The sequence below is a fragment of the Ursus maritimus genome, unplaced genomic scaffold (assembly GCF_017311325.1).
Source record: "Ursus maritimus isolate PB19 unplaced genomic scaffold, ASM1731132v1 scaffold_9, whole genome shotgun sequence".
In the NCBI taxonomy this organism is placed as follows: Eukaryota; Metazoa; Chordata; class Mammalia; order Carnivora; family Ursidae; genus Ursus; species Ursus maritimus.
The window spans coordinates 38,145,378-38,164,560 of NW_024427107.1; the positions used below are offsets into that span (position 1 = coordinate 38,145,378).

General features: G+C 38.6%; 1 protein-coding gene across 1 annotated transcript in view; it reads right to left on the reverse strand.

Annotated features, from left to right (window-relative positions):
* RUNX1T1 (RUNX1 partner transcriptional co-repressor 1) overlaps positions 1–19,183 on the reverse strand; it is a 57,539-nt gene that overhangs the window by 17,552 nt on the left and 20,804 nt on the right. Inside the window, exons 5-8 of the mRNA XM_008689135.2 lie at positions 17,773–18,023; positions 12,917–13,002; positions 12,158–12,359; positions 3,626–3,694 (exon numbers count right to left, since the gene is read on the reverse strand). Of these exons, the coding sequence (XP_008687357.2) occupies positions 3,626–3,694; positions 12,158–12,359; positions 12,917–13,002; positions 17,773–18,023 (608 nt within the window). The remainder of the gene's footprint in view (positions 1–3,625; positions 3,695–12,157; positions 12,360–12,916; positions 13,003–17,772; positions 18,024–19,183) is intronic.

The following is a 19,183-nucleotide window of genomic DNA, read 5'->3' on the forward strand; positions in this document are numbered from 1 at the left end:
ACTAGACAGCCAGGGTCTAATTTAGTTTGAATATTCAAGGTGAATTAAAATTCTATCTAAGTGGTAATACAGGACAATAATTTTTGCTTACGATCAAAGCTGTAGCTTGACTAATTGTGTATGCAAATCAGGCAATTTATATTTAAATTATGCATTCCTATTCTAATCCCACAGGCATATACAGATCAGCAAAGAGAGTTGGTAGGACATTTGCAAGGTGCTTGAATATTTATTACCAACTGCAAACATTCACTGATCCTTTGAAAAAGAAATATACTGAAGAAAACATTCGGTTGTGATTTGAAAACTATCTTTATGTTAGATTTTTTCCCTCAAATTTATGAAGGCTTTTCATACCGTTATGGTGTGTTCAGTTACTTTTGCTGTTGCTTTTAAAAATACTAATTATAGGGGAAAACTGATGGGCCTTCAACATGTTAGGACCAAAAATATTTAAAAATGTGTATTGTTAAACTGTTACATTGTTATACCCTTAATGGGGCAACAAGCAGAATTTGGGGTCTTTGAGTAACATACTGTTAAAGTCCTGATTTTAGTAACTGTACTATAGTTATATAAGAGAATGTCCTTGTTCTTAGGAAATACACACTTAAATATTTAGGGTGAAAGGGCATCACATCAGCAACTTACTCTCAAATGGCTGAGGAAAAATATACACAACAGAGAAAGAAAGGGAGGGAAGGAAAGAGGAAAAGAAAGACATTAAAGCAAATACAATAAAATAGGGAAAACTGCGTAAAAAGAAAGAGGCAATTTTTTATACCATTTTTTGCAACTTTTCTGCAAGTTTGAAATCATTTGAAAATGAAATGGTGTTAAATATTGTATGATATACTTTCATGCACAGGACATACTTTTTGCAATTATAATTTCCTGTGAAAAAGGATGCACTGGTTATACTACATTGAATTTTGAGAGCTCTACTCCTTTGATATTTTTCAAATGCTTTAAACTTGCTTTTATTTACTTATCTTTTGCCACAAAGGTAATGTATAATACTTTGATTGCAAAGACACACTTTATAGGTTTTCTACTAAAAAAAATTTTGCCCACAGCAAATTTTGGAATCTTGGGGAAAAAAGCTTTCAAATTGTAACAAGCTGAGTGCAGATGTCACATTCTGCCCTTGGTGTTTTCATCATGCTGGATGCCTTGACACTGTGAACACTAGAAATGCTTTTTAAGAAGCCTATAAAGATAAATATTATAAGCAGTTATATTCAAGATTTCCAGACGAAACTGTCGCCTGTACTTTGGGGATTTAGTATATTCCTTAATATTAGCAGCCATCCATAGAAAACTATCCCCAAACTGTTCTTGTGCAGATTAGGGATACCGTGTGAGAATGACACAAATACACAAATGTAATCAACCCCCCCTTCGACCCTATTTTAGACAGAAGCCCTAAGATAGAATACAGGCACATCTAAAAAATGTTCTGGGCATTTGTTTGATAAGGTTTAGTGCTTCTTAGAGAGTCCATGGACACAACGGAAGCAAGGATTGTTCTTTCACTAGTCGCAGCCCCCCACGATGTCAAGTATACACAGATTTAGTTTCAGAAACCCACAAAACAGTGAAGAAAAAGAGGAGTGGACTCACTAGATTACAACATGTCAAATTTTTAAAGAACCTGATTAAGTGGCAAATATATAGTGCAGTTTTGAATCTGCTTCCAATTGCTTACCACTTATGGTAAAATACCACTTTGTGCAGAGCTATTCAAGTTGACTTTCCAACAAAGGTGGTATATTCAGAAAAATCTGCTCTCGCTTAATAGCAGTCAAACAAAGACTTGAGCAGATAATAGCACAGAAAAAGAATTTGGATTACACAAGGTTTTCCTGTCAATTTTTTTTTATGAACTATCAAGGATTTAACTTAAATACACATAAATAAGGGAAATGCAGAGAAAGACTCTCTCCCTCGACATAAAATGTCATCCTTCTGCTGTCCAAAATGGCAATTCTTTGTTGTCTCTTATTGAAATAAGTTGCGCTGACAGCTTCCGAATGGGGAAGAAAAAGTGGTCAGAAAGAAGATGTAGCAATTCTTTTTCCAGAAAGGTGACACTCGGCACCTTTTAACAGCTTGGGAGTACCCCATGACCCAGGAAGAAATCTTCTTAGAGGTGATGCTGTCAATCTGGTAAGACTGTGCAGCTGAGCAATATACATAACCTTTAAGCTGAATCATCTATCTGATTTGTTTATTGGACATGCAAGAGAGCCTTCTGGTTCTCAATCTAAGCTACTAAGTCTAGCATGCTATCAGATTTCGAAACTCCTTATCACTCTTACAAAACAGGTATTTCTTAGAAAAATCTTTAAAAACACTTGGGTAAGAGCCCAATGATCAGAGCATCAGCAAACTTGCAAAGAACTACGGACACAGCTGGGTCAAATCACTACCCAAAGAGACCCTTTCCCTTAACTATTTCTCCTTGATTAGGGATCTCAGCCCTACATTCATCTGACCCTTGGCAGAAATAGCATTTTCCAGTTTCTCCAAACTATTTTAATAGTTGGGGTTTATAGCAGCTCAAAGCCACAGTATGTGTCTGTCACCTCATCTTTAACTCTTGAAACAGGTTTTACACTTTCTCTCCTGAGTCAGTTTTCTCAAGGTTTTGGCTCAACTTTTCTTTCTTTTTTTTTTTAAAGATTTTTATTTATTTATTTGACAGAGAGAGAGAGACAGCCAGCCAGAGAGGGAACACAGGCAGAGGAAGTGGGAGAGGAAGAAGCAGGCTCCCAGTGGAGGAGCCCGACCTGGGGCTTGATTCCAGAACACTGGGATCACGCCCTGAGCCGAAGGCAGACGCTTAATGACGGAGCCACCCAGGCGCCCCGGCTCAACTTTTCTAAGTGTTGGTGTTCCCCCAAGACTCTGCCAGATCTGAACCTTCTGAAGTCAGAGTGCCATCGGGAACTTTCAATCAGCCCCCAAATGGAGACCAGTATCTCTTAATGAAAATCTGATAGTGTACATGGGAGGGGAAAAAAAAAAAAAGTTTAGCAACTTTGTCATTTAACTTAGGAAACAATTTAGTTGTGGTCACTGAATATTAATGAGCACAGAAGATCAATTTTAAATATTGGCTGTAATCATAAAATCTGGGAGTGCCTCAACAAGTCAACTTGTTTTGCTGGGGTTTTTTTAAAGAATTTCGGAGACGTGCCGATTGTAACTCCATTTTTAAAAAAAGGAGGAGAAAAGACTGACGTACGCAATTTAATTTCTAAAACGTTAGATTTGTTTTTTGTTCAGAGTAAACTGCACGCAAGCTGAGACCTCTTATGCCAGCTTTCAGCCCGAAACCACGGTAGCACCTGAAAAACAGGGGTTTAAAACAGAAATATTGCCAGACGGTCAATTACGTGGCACTAGCAGATGCTACTAACATGAAAACTATTCCATGTTCTAATCAGGCCTGGTGGAAGAATATTAATTAGGATTTTAGAATTTTGGTTTGTGGTGGGGGGCTGTTTTGTTTTTGTTGTTGTTAGCAGGAAAGGCCCTCCTCGTCGCTCCTCACATCACTGCATGAACAACTGTGCACAGCTGCTAGAACACTAGACTCGTGTTTTTCAACAGTTCTTACCAGCTTTCTTCCAGATCTCCTCTGGCACGTATCCAGAAGCAGGCCTGTGAAGGAATTCCCGATGCGCATCTAGGAAAAGGACGCAAAGCGGGTGGGGAGAGGAAGAAAGCACCATGAGCACGTTATGTCATTACACAGAAGAGAAGCAAGCAATACCCGTGCTCTTGGCTGCTCTACCAAAACATAATTTTAAAAGGCTGAGCATTTCACTTCTAGAAAATAAACACAAATAGCAAGGCCAGTCATCAGAGCTCAAGGAAAACAGAAGGTCATTGGTCTAAATGCCTTGTATGCTCAAAATTAAACAACTTCAATGATTTCATTATACAATATGATGTCTGGGAGCACTGCTCCCAGAACTCTCTCACTCTGGGAATTTCTATAGGCATACTTTATTTTGTTAAGGAAAATAAATTGTATTTGGTAGTTTTCTTTCCAAGAGTCAGATTGGTAGTTAAAAAATCAAATCTTGGGCTAATATAATTTTCACATAGCTCTGATTCCACCGCCTTTCAATACGTAGTGAGCCTTACTCCATGGCTAACCAGTTCTCACAATGACTTCTTAAGAATCTCGCTGAGCACTAAACATTTTCACACAAATTGGATCATATGGATTTGACATGGGAGGGAGGAAGAAAGAATCATTAGAATGGATTCAGAGATATTCAGTTAACAAAACAGGATTAGTATACGTTTTCTAAAAGAGAAAATGACGTTTCACTTTAAATGAAATCCTGTGCTTATCCTTGTCAAATTTTAGAAGTTTGAGAAAACAGATCATAATACAGTTGATGTAGGAATGCTAACCTCCAAAATAACATGTTTACGGAAACGACAGGACACCTTTTATATTTTTCTATATAGGATAGAAAATAAACTGAAAGTGTACACAGTATTCCTTAGTTAAATTATGTACTGCATATCTTCCGTATTGAATTTTCAATGAAAGCCTATGCATTTAGAGGTTTGGGGGCAGGAAAAAATCATTTTAAACTTTTATAAATGGAACAATCATTCAACCTGGGATAAATTTCAAGTAATTAAAAATTTCCCTACATTTATAAGAAATGTCAAGTACCAGAATACAGAATATGGAAGACAGAGAAAAGCACACTCAATTTAGCTAAGTATATATCATTTTACATTTGAGTGCCTTAAATAGGTCTGAATGTTTTGATTCCTTGTAGGGTACATTGATTATCAGTGGCTAAAACTGAAGATTTCCCCAACTATTCTGAATTAGCAAAAGCTTATTATAGCTTAATGAAGGGCATCTGGAAACTCTCTGTATTATCTTTGCAATGCTTCTTAAATCTGTAATTATTCCAAATATACAAATTCTTAAAACTTTGCATTATAATTTCATGATTATGTGATAATCAGATGCACTTGAAATACCCATTCTCGTGCACACACTGATTTCTATATGGAAAATGATGAAAACCAAAATGTTTTTATTTAAGTAATTTTCATTCATAAAACAGCTAAATAAAACTGGTGCGCACACAACTTCAAGGAAATGTGATGTGGCTAATTAGAGCCGTCAGGATTACCTTCCACACCACTATAACTATTTCCAGAAGAAATAAAGGAAGTGTAATCAAGTTCACATTTAGCCATATGACACAATGAAACAGATAAACCTATGGCAGCTTTTAAAGACAGTTGTTTTAGGAATAGATTTTGGCTTAAAAGAATATATATGTAAAGTCTGAAGATAAAAAGAAAAATCATGCCTTCTCCAAAGTAGCAAAAAAAAAAAAGTTTTTTCCATTTATTGGATTAAGAAAAGATCAACAGCTTGGTAAAAATTATTTATAAATGTCCAATCGTTATTACAGGGAATGGGAAAGGCTAAGTTATCCACAGGCCATGCACGAAAGAAACTAATTACCACCCTAGAGAGCATAGGCAGGAGAGAGTTCGTTCTAGAGCCCAGGGAGGTTGAATCTTGGCTTTGCCACCTACTAGTCAGGTGACATCCAGCAACTGAGTTTCTCCACGTCTCAGTCACCACATCTGTAAAGTGGGGACACTGGTACAACATTTGAGTGCACTGCTGTAGAGACTGAAAGAGGTATTTCCTATTACATACCAGCAAGGCACATCCCAAAATCTCATTAGATATTAGATGCTATTACCCTCATTACTGTTATCACTGTTATTATTTAGTAGGCTGTCCAGTAAGAATGGATACTTATTTCCTCATCAATAAGTAAGGTAGAAAAAGCACCTTTTTCTCCCAGCACTTAAATCCACACAGCACAAAGCTTTTTAAAAAAAGAAAGAAAAAGAAAAGAACAGAGAAAAAGAAAAACAAAAAAAATCAAGAGATCTGGATTAAGCAATATACAACAGTAATTTTTTATTCCCTGAGTATATGTCACTTGGGGATAGAAGTTATTTCCATAGTTAGTAATTCTCTGTCTTAGTCCTTGTTGGGAAGTCCTCAAATTTCTTACATGATACTTGTATAAATGTTATTTAAAACTCATAAATGTTTATAGTCCCCAAATTTACTCAAAGATAATGTATAAGGCTTAATCAGGCACCCACCTTACGAGGTGCTGTACAGTAGAGATTGGGAGGGTCCATATACCACACTGGAAAGTTATGCAATATTTCAAGTTGGCTATACGTCCCTACAACTCTCAGTGACATGTAGACTCAAACTGCACCTGACCTTGAAACCCGACAGAAACACCAAAACCAATCAAGTAAAAGTTTTCTTAATCTCACCCTACTTTCTAAAAGAATTTATCTTCAAAATAAGAGAAGAATCTAAAGGCAAATAATTTATTTTTATAAAATACACAAATTTACATCTATATGTAAATGTATATAAATTTATGGACACATTTATACGTATATACATATATCCACACATATTTTATAATATCCTCTCTAGTTCTAAGTTAGTGCCCTAACTAAACATCAGGTCTCCCAACCAAATGAATGTACTCCTCAGAATCTATTTTTGATACACTGATGAATACTACAGTCGCTACGGAAACCAAATGACTAATAAACGTACTATCTTCTCCTCTGTTGAAGAAGCAGCAATAACAATGTCTATATAGGCAATATTGAGTCTAAAAAAACAAAAAAATCATGAAGTTGCTCAAGATTACAAGAGACAACTTCCCTCCCAGGACTTTCTTGATTTAGACTGCTCTAGACAAACCTATGCAAAATACCTTATGTTTTTAAGGCCCAGATTTTAAAGAAGCGAATTTTTAACCATTAAATCTTGACCACCTATAAAATATCAGTTGCTATAAAATGGATAGGTGTATTAAAATACAGTCACAGAAACAATGACAGAAGAGCCTACAGGAGATGGTTTAAAATGGGAAACATATACATACATAATTACCGGAAGATTGCAAAATTATAGAAAAGTGCTAAACTAAGTTTGGCTTGCTTTGGGACACAAATGTTTGGGGGTGAGAGGAGAAGAGAAGGAGCCTCCAGAAGAGAACACATCTATGAAGAGAGGGACTGCATCAAGGTGCAGGAGTTATTGTAAGAAATGTAGAACAGAAAAAGCAATCTATGATGTAGGAGATGGAAGATGCACTACACTTAGGACAGAATGGAGACCACTGGATACTAGAAACAACAAGGGCTGCCATCATATATAGGAAGGGATGAGCTGATAGCCTTTGGGGAACCAATGGGACTCATTTGACCCAGGACAGCAAGGCTCAGAGCTTGGCAGCTCCTAGGTATGGCCTTCGTCCTGTAGTGAGCAGAATGAGGCTGAGCTCAGGAGAATATCTATCACAAAAACCACCACAAGAAAGACGGGTTAAGTGAGTTCATCTTTACAAATGCTAGTTATTATTTTTAAAGATAATTAACTCAGAAACTCCAATATTATGTTGCAGAAGCCCAAACCAAACCTAGAGGCCAGAACCGAGTTAGAATTTCTGTTTTTGTTTTTGTTTTGTTTTTTAAGATTTTATTTATTTATGTGACAGAGAGACAGCCAGCGAGAGAGGGAACACAGCAGGGGAGTGGGAGAGGAAGAAGCAGGCTCCCAGCGGAGGAGCCCAATGTGGGACTCGATCCCGGAACGCCAGGATCACGCCCTGAGCCAAAGGCAGACGCTTAACGACTGTGCTACCCAGGCACCCCAGGATTTCTGTTTTTTAACAATAAAAATACTTAGTGCTCTAGGAGGCAATCATCTCTTCTTGTTTTTAAAAGATGGGTATATTTAACTATGACTCCCATCTTTTTAAACCCAACATACTTAAATACAGTGGGCACTATACTTAGGAACTCAGCTAATGATCTTGAAATGAATTTCATGATGTGATTTGAAGGAATCAATACAAGTATATAAAACTCTAAACTTTTATATGCAGATATACTCTGAATTACGTGTTTGTGCTTTTTATAATCTGATCGTAAGACAGGATATATTTCTTTCCTTGGGAGCAAACTATTTTTCCATAGCCTTGTGTTATGAATTAGGGTCCCAAAGGTACAACAGATTTACTGTGCTTGAGACAGAATTCCCCTTTTCTAGTCTTTCTGCCTGTGGAAGTAGCCACCCCAAAATTACTGTTTTTGAAGTTTTTTCAGAATGAAAAAAATACTTAAGAATCTACTCTAATTTTATAATCTTGGATGCGAAGCAAGTTGATTTCACGTACCCCTGTCCTTTTAAAGTTCTTTTTGAGATTACGTATTAGAAATAATAATAATATATTACTTTTAATACATCTACTGTGGGTCAGGCACTGTCCCACATGATTTATGCCTATTAACTCATTTAATACAGAAACACCTATAAAGTATGTATTACTACCATTCCCATTTTATAGACAAGGAAACTGAGGCACAGAGAATTACTTGCCAAAGGTGAGAAACCTAGGAAGAAGAGGAACTAGGGGTTCGAACCCAGACAATCTATGCTTTTAAGCTTCATGCTAGATTTCCTGAGGTTTTAGACAGTCATGAGAAATTCTATAATTCAATTACATGATAATCATAATGCTTGCTGGCCAGTGGAATTTTAAAATACCAATTTCTCTACCAATCTACTTCAGGCAGGGGTGGTATTAATTTGCCAAACTTAGAATTCCTGAGCTTTGACTTTTCATTTCATGTAAAACAAACAAAAGCCTCTTTCTGACATTTCTCTTTTTGGCAAGAGTTAAACTCTTACCAAAACATACACGAATGTATTTTCAAAATTTCATACACTCTCATCACAATATCCAATTTTTTATTGAAAAAAAAGGGAAAAAATGCATTCCAATTTCAGAGATTTATGCCTCAGTCTCTGACATTAGTCCATCATTGGATGCTTCTTTTAACTCTAATGGTATAAAGAACTTCTTGAGAAACACTGAGGGGAAATGCACAAATATAAGATGAACTATAGGAAGATTCCAGAATAGTACACAGCCAGTAAAAAGAAAGTAATTTGAAGGAAATAAAATGTAAAGAGCCAAGAGAGTGATACGAACAGCATACTGAGGGAAAAGGGGAATGGAGACAAAGGAGGAGAAAAGCAGCCTCACGGGGACCCAGATCAACACCCACCCTATACATACAAAAGCAGTTCTACAAAAGCAGTGATCCTATGTGCCCATTCTGATGGTATTAGCTTGCTCTTGGGTGAAATGCACAATGTAACGAAACTTAAATGTACAAAGAATAAGTCATACTTTGAAAATAGAGACAATTGTTTTAAAAATTAGCTTTCTAATTTTAGTGCTTGAATGTTTGGAGTTTTTCCTGGAAAGTGAGTAATTAACAATAAAAATAATACAAATCTATGATCACAAGGAAAAAATCTAATATTTTGAAGAGTCCTTCAAGATACCAAACTGTCTTTGAGTCAAAACAACATTATGGGCTCAGTGTGCTCTCAATTTTAAAATTGTTCAAGAGGCTATTCAAAATAGCCTTTATTTAATATCTAGGGAAGACTCCCCAAAATTCAATTAGTAATAGATTAGTCATGTTCTCTTACTAATCCCTCACACTGACTTAACATTATGGATATATTTCAAAAGTAAAAATGGGAATAAGTTTAACGAGTGCAACAGAGTGGTCATGGAGGTTACGTTCTCCTCTGTCCAGTCCCCAAATGCAATTTAAAAATGCTCAGAGTGTGTGTGTGACTAAACACTGCCAGTGTTTCCAAGCTAGGGAGGTAACCAAGGAAATATTTTGAACTAAAGATATTTCCTATAATATTATTCTGAAGTCCTGCAGGTCTCATTTGACCTCTGTAGCAGCTGCAGAATTGAGAGGATTGAGCTAAAAGAAACACGGGTAATGTAACTGCAGGATACAGAGATCTACGCGTACATAAAGATACAGACGTAGCTGTAGTTCTTATCTACACACACACACACACACACACACCCCCCACGACACACTTTCTGGAGGCAGAAATGAGACTCATCAGCCAGTAATCTCTGATCCTTTCTTTACACACATCAATACATTCAACTCCAAAACCTAGGAGAGAACCTTCGAAAACACTTAATGCGAATCAGTGTGGTCCATGATTACAAACCACCGCTGTCTTAGCGCCACAGCCCAGTCCCACAAAACAAAACTCACAGGCTTCAAGGCTAGGAAAGGGCACACAATGAAAGGACATGCGGGATGCTGAAACTCGCGCACTGTGTGGCTCTTGACAAGTTGCCTCTCAAGTTGGGACGGTTTCTTAAAAGGCAGTCTAGGGTTCTGCGGCCCTACGGAACATGACTGTTTGTTAAAAAAGAGTCCAAACAAAGAAAGGAAATGCTTGTAGTCTTTGAATAATACAATCTACAAAAGCTTAAAGCCAAAAGCAACCTCATATGACCAAAACTATGAATTCATTATGCATCATCGGAAATAATGTAATTTGGGTACTCCTACCCAAATTTTTTAAAACCAACTTTATTCTTTTAGGAAAAGGGAAACTAAACCCATCATCCTGGAGAACAATATACATTTGCATCACCAGAATGTGTATGCAACAGTGGTGATGATATAAGGTGTCCTATAGTGTGTGTGCTGAAAATAACTCACGTAGGCATGAAGTCCCATCAGTTTCTGAACTTTATCTTTGACAGTAGATAGCAGATCATACTAATCCTGTCAGTTCAGGGGCTGTCTGGTGCCAGGCCACTAACTGTGGCCCTGCCTATCTTCTCCAATAGACCAAAAGTTCCTCGAGGGAAGGAAGGAAGAATTTTATTCCTTTATTACATTGTCTAACACAATGCCTGGCCCATAGGCAACGTTCAGTAAGTAAGTATTGACTCAACGAATCAGTTCAATAAAGCAGGTTCAACTGCCAAAATTTTATTTAGTTTAAGGCTTTCAATTTTTGCCTACACTGGATGGTTACAAATACCCCCTTTATTTGTCCTGAACAGAACAACTTCGGATAATCAGCCAGGGGTGATAATGAGGCCAAAGTCAGGAGTTTAATCTGCGCATGTGTAATTAGTTTTGTTTGCGGCATGGACGGCGCCCTGAGTGAGCTGACAGGTGTATGGCTAAACAAATATGAACACGAGATGAGAGAACAGGGATCAACACAAACCCATCTCCACCACATTGACTCAGATGGCCCCCACAGGTAGTAGCCAGCAGTGTAAATGGTGACATCTTGTTATTAATTGCAGCAAAAGTTCATAGGCGACTCAAAAATTCTCCCAGGTTCAGGATCTCTTTCCCCATATTTGTGATATTCTATTTATAACCTCGACAATCTCCATATATCAATATAGGATACGCCTACATATTAAGCATTCAGTTTCTAAAGCATGACTATATCAACAGCAGTGTATACATAGCTAGAATTAATAAGGGCTTTACACAGTCCTAAACCCCGTATTACACTATATGTTAACTAACTAGAATTTAAATAAAAATTTGAAAAAAATAAATAAATAAATGAAGGCTTTACGCAATCTAAGCTAAGGTCAAGTCACCAGAAGTCAGTGCTACCTTCATCACTAATTTCAAGTGCCCCCAGGCGGACTATATAACCGTTAGGTCCCTCTTCCTGGTTAAGTGTTTTATGAAAATAAAAGATACAGCTGGAAAACAAGGCTGTCTTAGAGACTGTGTCTTCAATTAAAAATCAGACAACACATGTCCAACACCGTGCACAGTCGCAGAACTCCCTGGAGAGCTTGCTGTAGCCACCGAGGCTCGCGGCTCCCTGAGATTTTGCTCTAGCACGCTGGGGGGCAGGGTGCAAAGTGCCATGCTGTGCAGGGCCACGCATCTCGGTGATGCAGGTGAAACCCTGGCCCGGCCTTGAAGCTCTACCCCGAACCCAGCATTACCCTAGAAAGAGGAGCTTACGTTTTGCGCCCGCCTCTGTGTCGGCCAATCCGCTGGCTTCCTCACGGAGACACGAACGCTACTGGGGATGTCAAGGGTTTATCGCTCTAAGAGGCCCTGCAGACCCTTTATTTTTGCAAAGCCCCATTGAACGTGAACTTGGCACTAAACGTGAGAACAATCTGTTCAGCGTGTCCACCCAAAGGAAAGCTACCTAGCGCGACCGGGTCCGGGTTGACGGGGCTCTGCTGCCGAGAGTGGCCGCCACCACCGCCGCCGCCTTTCTTCAAGTCCTCGGCGTCGCTGTAGCGCCGGATCCAGTAATTCAGCTCCTCGCGGTCCGCCTCCTGACACCGCCGCAGCACCGTGAGGGACCGCCGCGTCTTCTCCACCATGTCCATGATGCAGTTCAACAGCTGTGTGAGGGACGGGCACGGGGGGAGAACACAGCCATCACCACAACCGAACCACTCTGGCAGGCAGCGAAACGGACTACTGCGGGACGACGAAGGACACGATTTTATTCCGGAGGGCTTCCTTCCATCTACTATTTTCAAAGGTCAGGTTTGAAACGGAGACCCGACAGATGAGTAAACTCAATGGGAATGAGAGTAAAACGTGGGAGGCGTGACTCACCCACAGAGATTTCAGCTGAAGGCACACAGCCAAGTTCCCAATACTAATCCCATTACTGTATAAACCAAATGACCCGTTTGCAATAAAACAGGAACCCACAGATCTGGCTTTGAGGGCTCCTTTCCATGACCTCACATTTTTCGTATGTTAGTGGCTTTGATATCAATGTAGAAATCAAATCCTGTATTTTTTCGCAAATATTCCCATTCATTAGTTTCTTCAAGGATAGCACAAAACATAATACCCTCAAAGCATCCCCAGCATTTCTCTTATTATCTAACCCCCTCCAGTTGTTTTTGAAACGTATTTTTAACCTAAATGATTACCGACATCTTACATGGTCAAGATGTTTCCATTCCTCTGCCCATTCTCTGTCTGTTAGTCTGTGATCAATCATTTCTTCTTGACGCGTGCCATGCAACCCTACAAACGTAGAGAAGAAGGCTGAATCACCCTATAGCATTCAGGACATAATCCATACGTGCACAGGCACTTAGCAAAGACTAAACTAAATGATGTGAAAATGCATTCGATCTTGAATGGAGACTAAGTCATACATTCACAATTACCTAATGGGCTCTTCAATAGAATGATAAAATGTTAAAACTAGGAAGAATGTTAGAGGTCATATGGCCGGAACCCTTTCTTTTATGTAGGAAGAAAGGGGGAGTAAGGTGACACCAAGCACTGAGTCAGTTATCCATATAATGTTCCCAAATTGAAAATACAAATATATACTAACTCTTAATAAATACAAGAAACCACAAGGAGACATTAAGTGGCTTCAAACTGTGGCTTTCTAGCATTAAAAATAAAGACAGCATAAATCACTTTACATGGGCATGGATATGCTTTTCTAAAACGAGCACGGTAAAATTTTTCCACATTTCAGCATAGGCAAATGAACACAATCCTGTTGTATATACCTCCATGATGAAATCAGACCATGAAGAGAGGGCTTGCAAAATATGAAAGCAATATATGCTCATCTGATTTACCAAAAAAAAAATTTTAAAGAAATAAATGGGACATCATTTAGGGGAAAAAAATGCAACATAGCAGATATAATTTTGGACAAATCTCTTTCTTTTTTTAGATTTTATTTATTTTGGGGGGGCACGCGTGTGTGCGCACAAGTGGGGGGAGGTGCAGAGGGAGAGGGAGAAAGAGAATCTCAAGCAGACTCCCTGCTGAGCACGGAGTCTGACCCAGGGCTGGATCTCACAACTGTGAGATCATGAACTGAGCCGAAATCAAGAGTTGGCTGCTTAACTGCGCCACCCAGGCGCCCCAACTTTGGACAAATATCTTAAATCCAAGCCAAGAAACCGAAAATCCCAATTTGTAATCTATAGCGTTAAGTATTAATTCTCTTTAGCATCACAGTTAAGGTACGACACAAAAAGGTAACATGGAAATGCTTACCAAGTGAGCAACAACAGCAATGGACATGAGCAATTAGGTAGGATGCCCATAACACAGAAAACAAATGCATGTCACTGAGCGGACGGGGTGGAAGGCTGTGAGCAGAGATATCCGGAAATGTGCTGCTCGTCTTACAAACTCATTATGGAGGAAACACCTTAGTTTCTACTACAAAAGAAAGGTATTGGACTTTAAACGATTAAAACCCCTTTTTGGTTAGTATTTGTCACACAGTTACTCTGAATAGCAAATTAAGCCTGGCATGGTTTGTGCTTCTAGGCACCCACGTAGGCTCCTTCTCAAGAGGGCACCATGTGGGAGTTAGAGGACAACGAGACTTAGGAGATACTGCATTTCACTTTCTATGAAATCAGAGCGGTTAGAAGTCCCCTCTTTTACCTGATATAGAGAAATAAAGATGATGAGTCACATGACTCTTTTTAGCCAACCATGAAACGTGATTTAATTTATAGCTGATGGAGGCACGCAAACACATGACAGCACTTTTTCAGATTAAATAAAAAGCTAAATATAAATCACTTCGTATCATTCTTGTCTAATTAGAACACGTTCAGAGGTATATTTTTAAAGTTAAAATTGTCAATGCCACCTATTGGTAAAAAAGTAAAATTGCAAAAGTGTTAATAATTTGCATAACAGAAAAGACACTGGGGGAAAAGAATATTTAGTTATTACTCTGTTTGTTGTGACTATTTCAAGTTGAAATGTTTGCAAATATGTAATTTTTGTTGACTTATTTGTTGCTTGTGTTTTAGGAAATAAAAACACTACCGCTGAAATGAGTCATCACAGAAAACAACCAGAGAAAGATGAAGATATAAATATGGCATCGACTTTTACAATGGAGGCATCTTATTATTTGCTTTTAAGGACCAAGAACTCCAGAGGTCTCAAAAGTTTCAGGAGTGCCCGTGTGGCTAAGTCAGTTGAGCATCTGACTCTTGATTTCAGCTCAGGTCATGATCTCAGGGTCATGGGATTGAGCCCTGCATCAAGCTCCACATTCAGTGCGGAGTCTGTTTGGGATTCTCATCTCTCCCTCTGCCCCTCCCCCCATGCTCTCTCTAAATAAATAAATAAATAAAAACTTTAAAAAAAAGTTTCAAAAATTCAGTGGATCTAAGTTGATGATGATACAGGCTCTAACACCTGGAGTAATATTAATGAGCCATAAGATGTCTGTGGCTAATGATATTCCAACATTTGTGGAGTACTGCTAAGCTTCATCTCATTAAAACAAACAAACAAACAAACAAACAAAAACATACATTAGAAACATGTTTGAGCCCAAGTACTTGGTAAGAAAATATATCATTTGCTGCTTCTGGAACTCTGAAGATCATTTGTTAGAATCGAATCTTTAAAAAGGAAAAATGAAGTCAACTCAAAATTTTACATGTATTAATTTCTCTATTTCAGATCCTTAAATATTCACCACCACACAATTTTCATTTATATTCATAATACCAAAAGGATATATGAGGGGAAAAGAGCTCATAATCATTAAAGAGCACATTTCCATTTGTGGGCAATTTGACAATAATGTTGAATCCTGGTTCTTAAAGTTTAGATTTTAGCTAACTAGACTAAAACTTTTAAGTTTACTTATAAACTACTGCTGTTTGTAAAGGTATTTTATTAAAAGATTCTAGTGAGTGTATGTCTCTACGTAATAGGCATTTGTAAGTCATACTAGACTAAGTATACCTTTATGACAATTTTTATATTCTCAAAATGGCAGCCTGGTTTAACACCACCATTTGTTACTCATACATCAAGATTTTATTTTACATTAACATGCACTAAACTGTGCCAGACTTTAGGGATGGTTAAATAGTTGCACATATTTATAGAGATTAGCACTATTAGTTTTATAAGCTAATATAATTAAAAGGTAAGGAAAGTGGTCTGAAGAAAAATCACATAAAACCAGTGGGTACAGATATAATTCATGAAGGGAAATTTTACATTACCAGATGAAAACATAATCATTGCACATAAGCCTAATTACTTCCTTGCTGATTACTTTATAGTGCATTGGAACTAATATTTTATAAAATAGCATTTGCTGCCTAACAAAGAGGCCATTTCCTAGCACCTACAAGAGCAGGATATCTTGAATCGGTCTTACAATGACCTGGTGAGTCCACTTCTATTTGAAAATGAGCAATCATGGTTTTGGGGCCTAAAGTCATAAATAAATGGCAAGGTCTTTACTTATAACAAGGCTGTTACCACGTTTGATGTGGGGAGTCAAAATATTGATCTAGGCTGAGAAGTGACATAACCACTTTTGAGAGCTCATCAGAAATAGTACCTGAGAACATTAGACAGGTGGGCTATTAAGAAAGCACAAATTATATGCTTAGCCATTTGTCTGACACACTATAGAAATGTAGCAATGACTGCTGTGGGGAAGCAGAACTACTTTTGACTGTCTCACAACCAAGGCCTGAATAACCGCCCCTCCCCTCCCCCTGAACCTCCTTTTCTACTTTCTGAACATTCGGCGGGTTAAACGCAGAAAAGACAAAATGATCCAAATATGGCAGCCCTGTTTGCTAGCAACCTAGTGGGAAAGCTTATGTAAACTTCTGCTCATCATGCTATCTCTGTCTCTGTCTCAAAACACTGTGCCTGCTATTCAAGCAGCGGAGAAGTGGCTGACCGCAGTTCCCAGGGTTCTATGTTCTTGGCCCCGTGTTCCAGTTTTCCACTTAGACCTCATCCCCTGCTATTTCCACTACCCTGCCCACCAACTCTACCCGCAGGAAAGTTTGTCAGCAATTAGCTGACTAAAGAAGTCCTGCTGGTAGGTGGTGTGGACATAGAAGATGGAAAAAGAAGAAAGGATTGACGGTTGCTCTCAATTAATGAATAGTTTGATTCACCAAAATCAAGAATTAAAAGAGCCCGGGCACAGGGCTCTGATGCTATCCCCTCAATCCCTGATCTCAGGGTATCAAATCTTGTTCACTTCCCCTCTTACTTTGCATGGCAGACATTTGTTCTTTAGAAGGCAATGTCTCCTAAATGCTTCACTTCAATAGTTTTATGTAAAGAAGGAACAAACACAGGCAAACAGATCACATGTTTACCTAAACTCATTCTTTCTTTGATACTTTGATCTATGACACAACACTGTCAATACTAAATTTAATCACTGTCACTTGCAGGTGAAAAAAGTACCACACCATTCCTCAAAGAACATCTGTTGATTTAAGCCAGAGACATCATGCAATCTCATATTTTTCAAATACAGAGTATCGTGAAGACTGGAAAAATCAAATTGAACTCTAAGGCTATCCGAAATAAAAGTACAGTGAAAGAAAAGACATATTTTAACATTTAAAAAAAATATTTGTGGCAGACAGGCTGCATATGAAATCTCTCATGTAAAAATTCACTCTGTATAAAAATTCATAAAATAAGAATGCATTCATTCTCATAAAAATTCACTTTGCATTTGTTGAGAACTTTATATTAATTTAGATGACCCCTTTCCAAAAAAAAAAAAAAATTAGTCTGCTGTCATATAAAGACGTAAGTAATTAAGAGAGAGAAAGCACAGCTGTTAAAGAAATACTCACACTAACCAACTGTTCTCATAAAGGAGACGATATAAAGAAACAGAAGAGAATTTTTACCCCTATCACGGATTTCAAGCCTCAGGTTCAGTTGAGAAGTGATGATGTGAGTCTTCAAGCACCCAATCCCGTAAGAAGTGAACAGATCCTTCAGTCTTACCCATAGGTCTGTTTCTGTCCCTGAGGTCCCTGTGGCTGGGGTGTCGATAGGAGTCCCTGTAGTGGTGGGCAATGGCCATATCATCCAAACGGTAATGCTGAGGTGGAGGTGGGGTAGGGTGAGGCAGGCCATTGGGCTGGTAGGATAAGCCGTTATTTGGACTGTACCGCTGGCCTGGGCTAATAGTGCATGGTCGCTTGCTTGGATGTTCGGAGTGCAAAGGCTCTCTGTCAAAGCCATTTTCTTTGGTTCTAAAGGGGAAAGAAAAAGTTTCACAATGTTATTCAGAAGCCAGCATAGTTCAGATACTCACATTGGAACTTACAATATAAACAGAATATTTGTTTATTGGACAGAAACTTTCTAAACTCGGCTTCCCAGAAGACCTATGGGAATTCACTGAAACCCATGCGGAGGCCTAAGTCTTCGCAAGACTGCACACATGAGAAAATGGGTTCAATCCTCACCAAACTGGCAAATACCTTTCCAGTTGTAGCTCACATGTGTGGTGAGGTAATAAGTAAGAGGAAACTTAATCTCCCTGTTACAGCGAGCATATTTATTAAAAAAAAAATAAGTACTTGATTTCAAACAAATTATCCTAAAACTGAACTGTCTTTGGTGAAGATTCACCAAAGTGGTATAGCATCCGTCTCTTGATGAATTCTGAAGGGATTCCTATTCCATTTATCTAACCCGGCATCTGACTTTCATGTCAGAGAACATCTAAGAGCTTTGTTGTCTGGTACAATAGCTCCATGAGGCTGCTTAAATTTAAATGTAAACTCAGTTTCAACTCAGTTCTTCACGACCAGTAGCCACATCTCAGGTACTCACCATCACCACCTGTGGCTATGGTATTGCACTGCACAGATACGGTACATTTCCATCAGCACAGAAAGTTCTCCTGGAAAGGGCTAATACAATAAAGCAATGTAACGTCTGGGACGCTGCCTTCACCAGCAGCCATAAAGACCTACCTGGAAGTGAGCCCCCTTAAAGTGGAGGACGCTTGCCCAGAGAGCTTGTGTGACCTGTCACCGGGTCTCTGGGCAGGACGGGCACACCCTGACTGCACTTCATGATGCGATACACAGAGCTTTGAACTTGGCTTTGAGAAGGAATAAGGTCTGCAAAAGAGGCCCTGATAACTAATTGCTGCTCATAGATTCTCACACAGAAATCGGGGTAAAGTAATATCTGGGGGCTGGATATATCTCTATTCTTAGAGACTAACTCAATATATTCAATAAAAGAGGAACGAATCACATCCCAACTTTGACCGAAATCATAGCTCCTACGCTAATGGTTTCCTTTGTATTCAGCTCTCCCTACAAGACCAGCACTCTATCCTTAGACCAGTGATACTATTTTCCCCAGGAAATTTCTCCACGAGAATTCTACCAAGTCA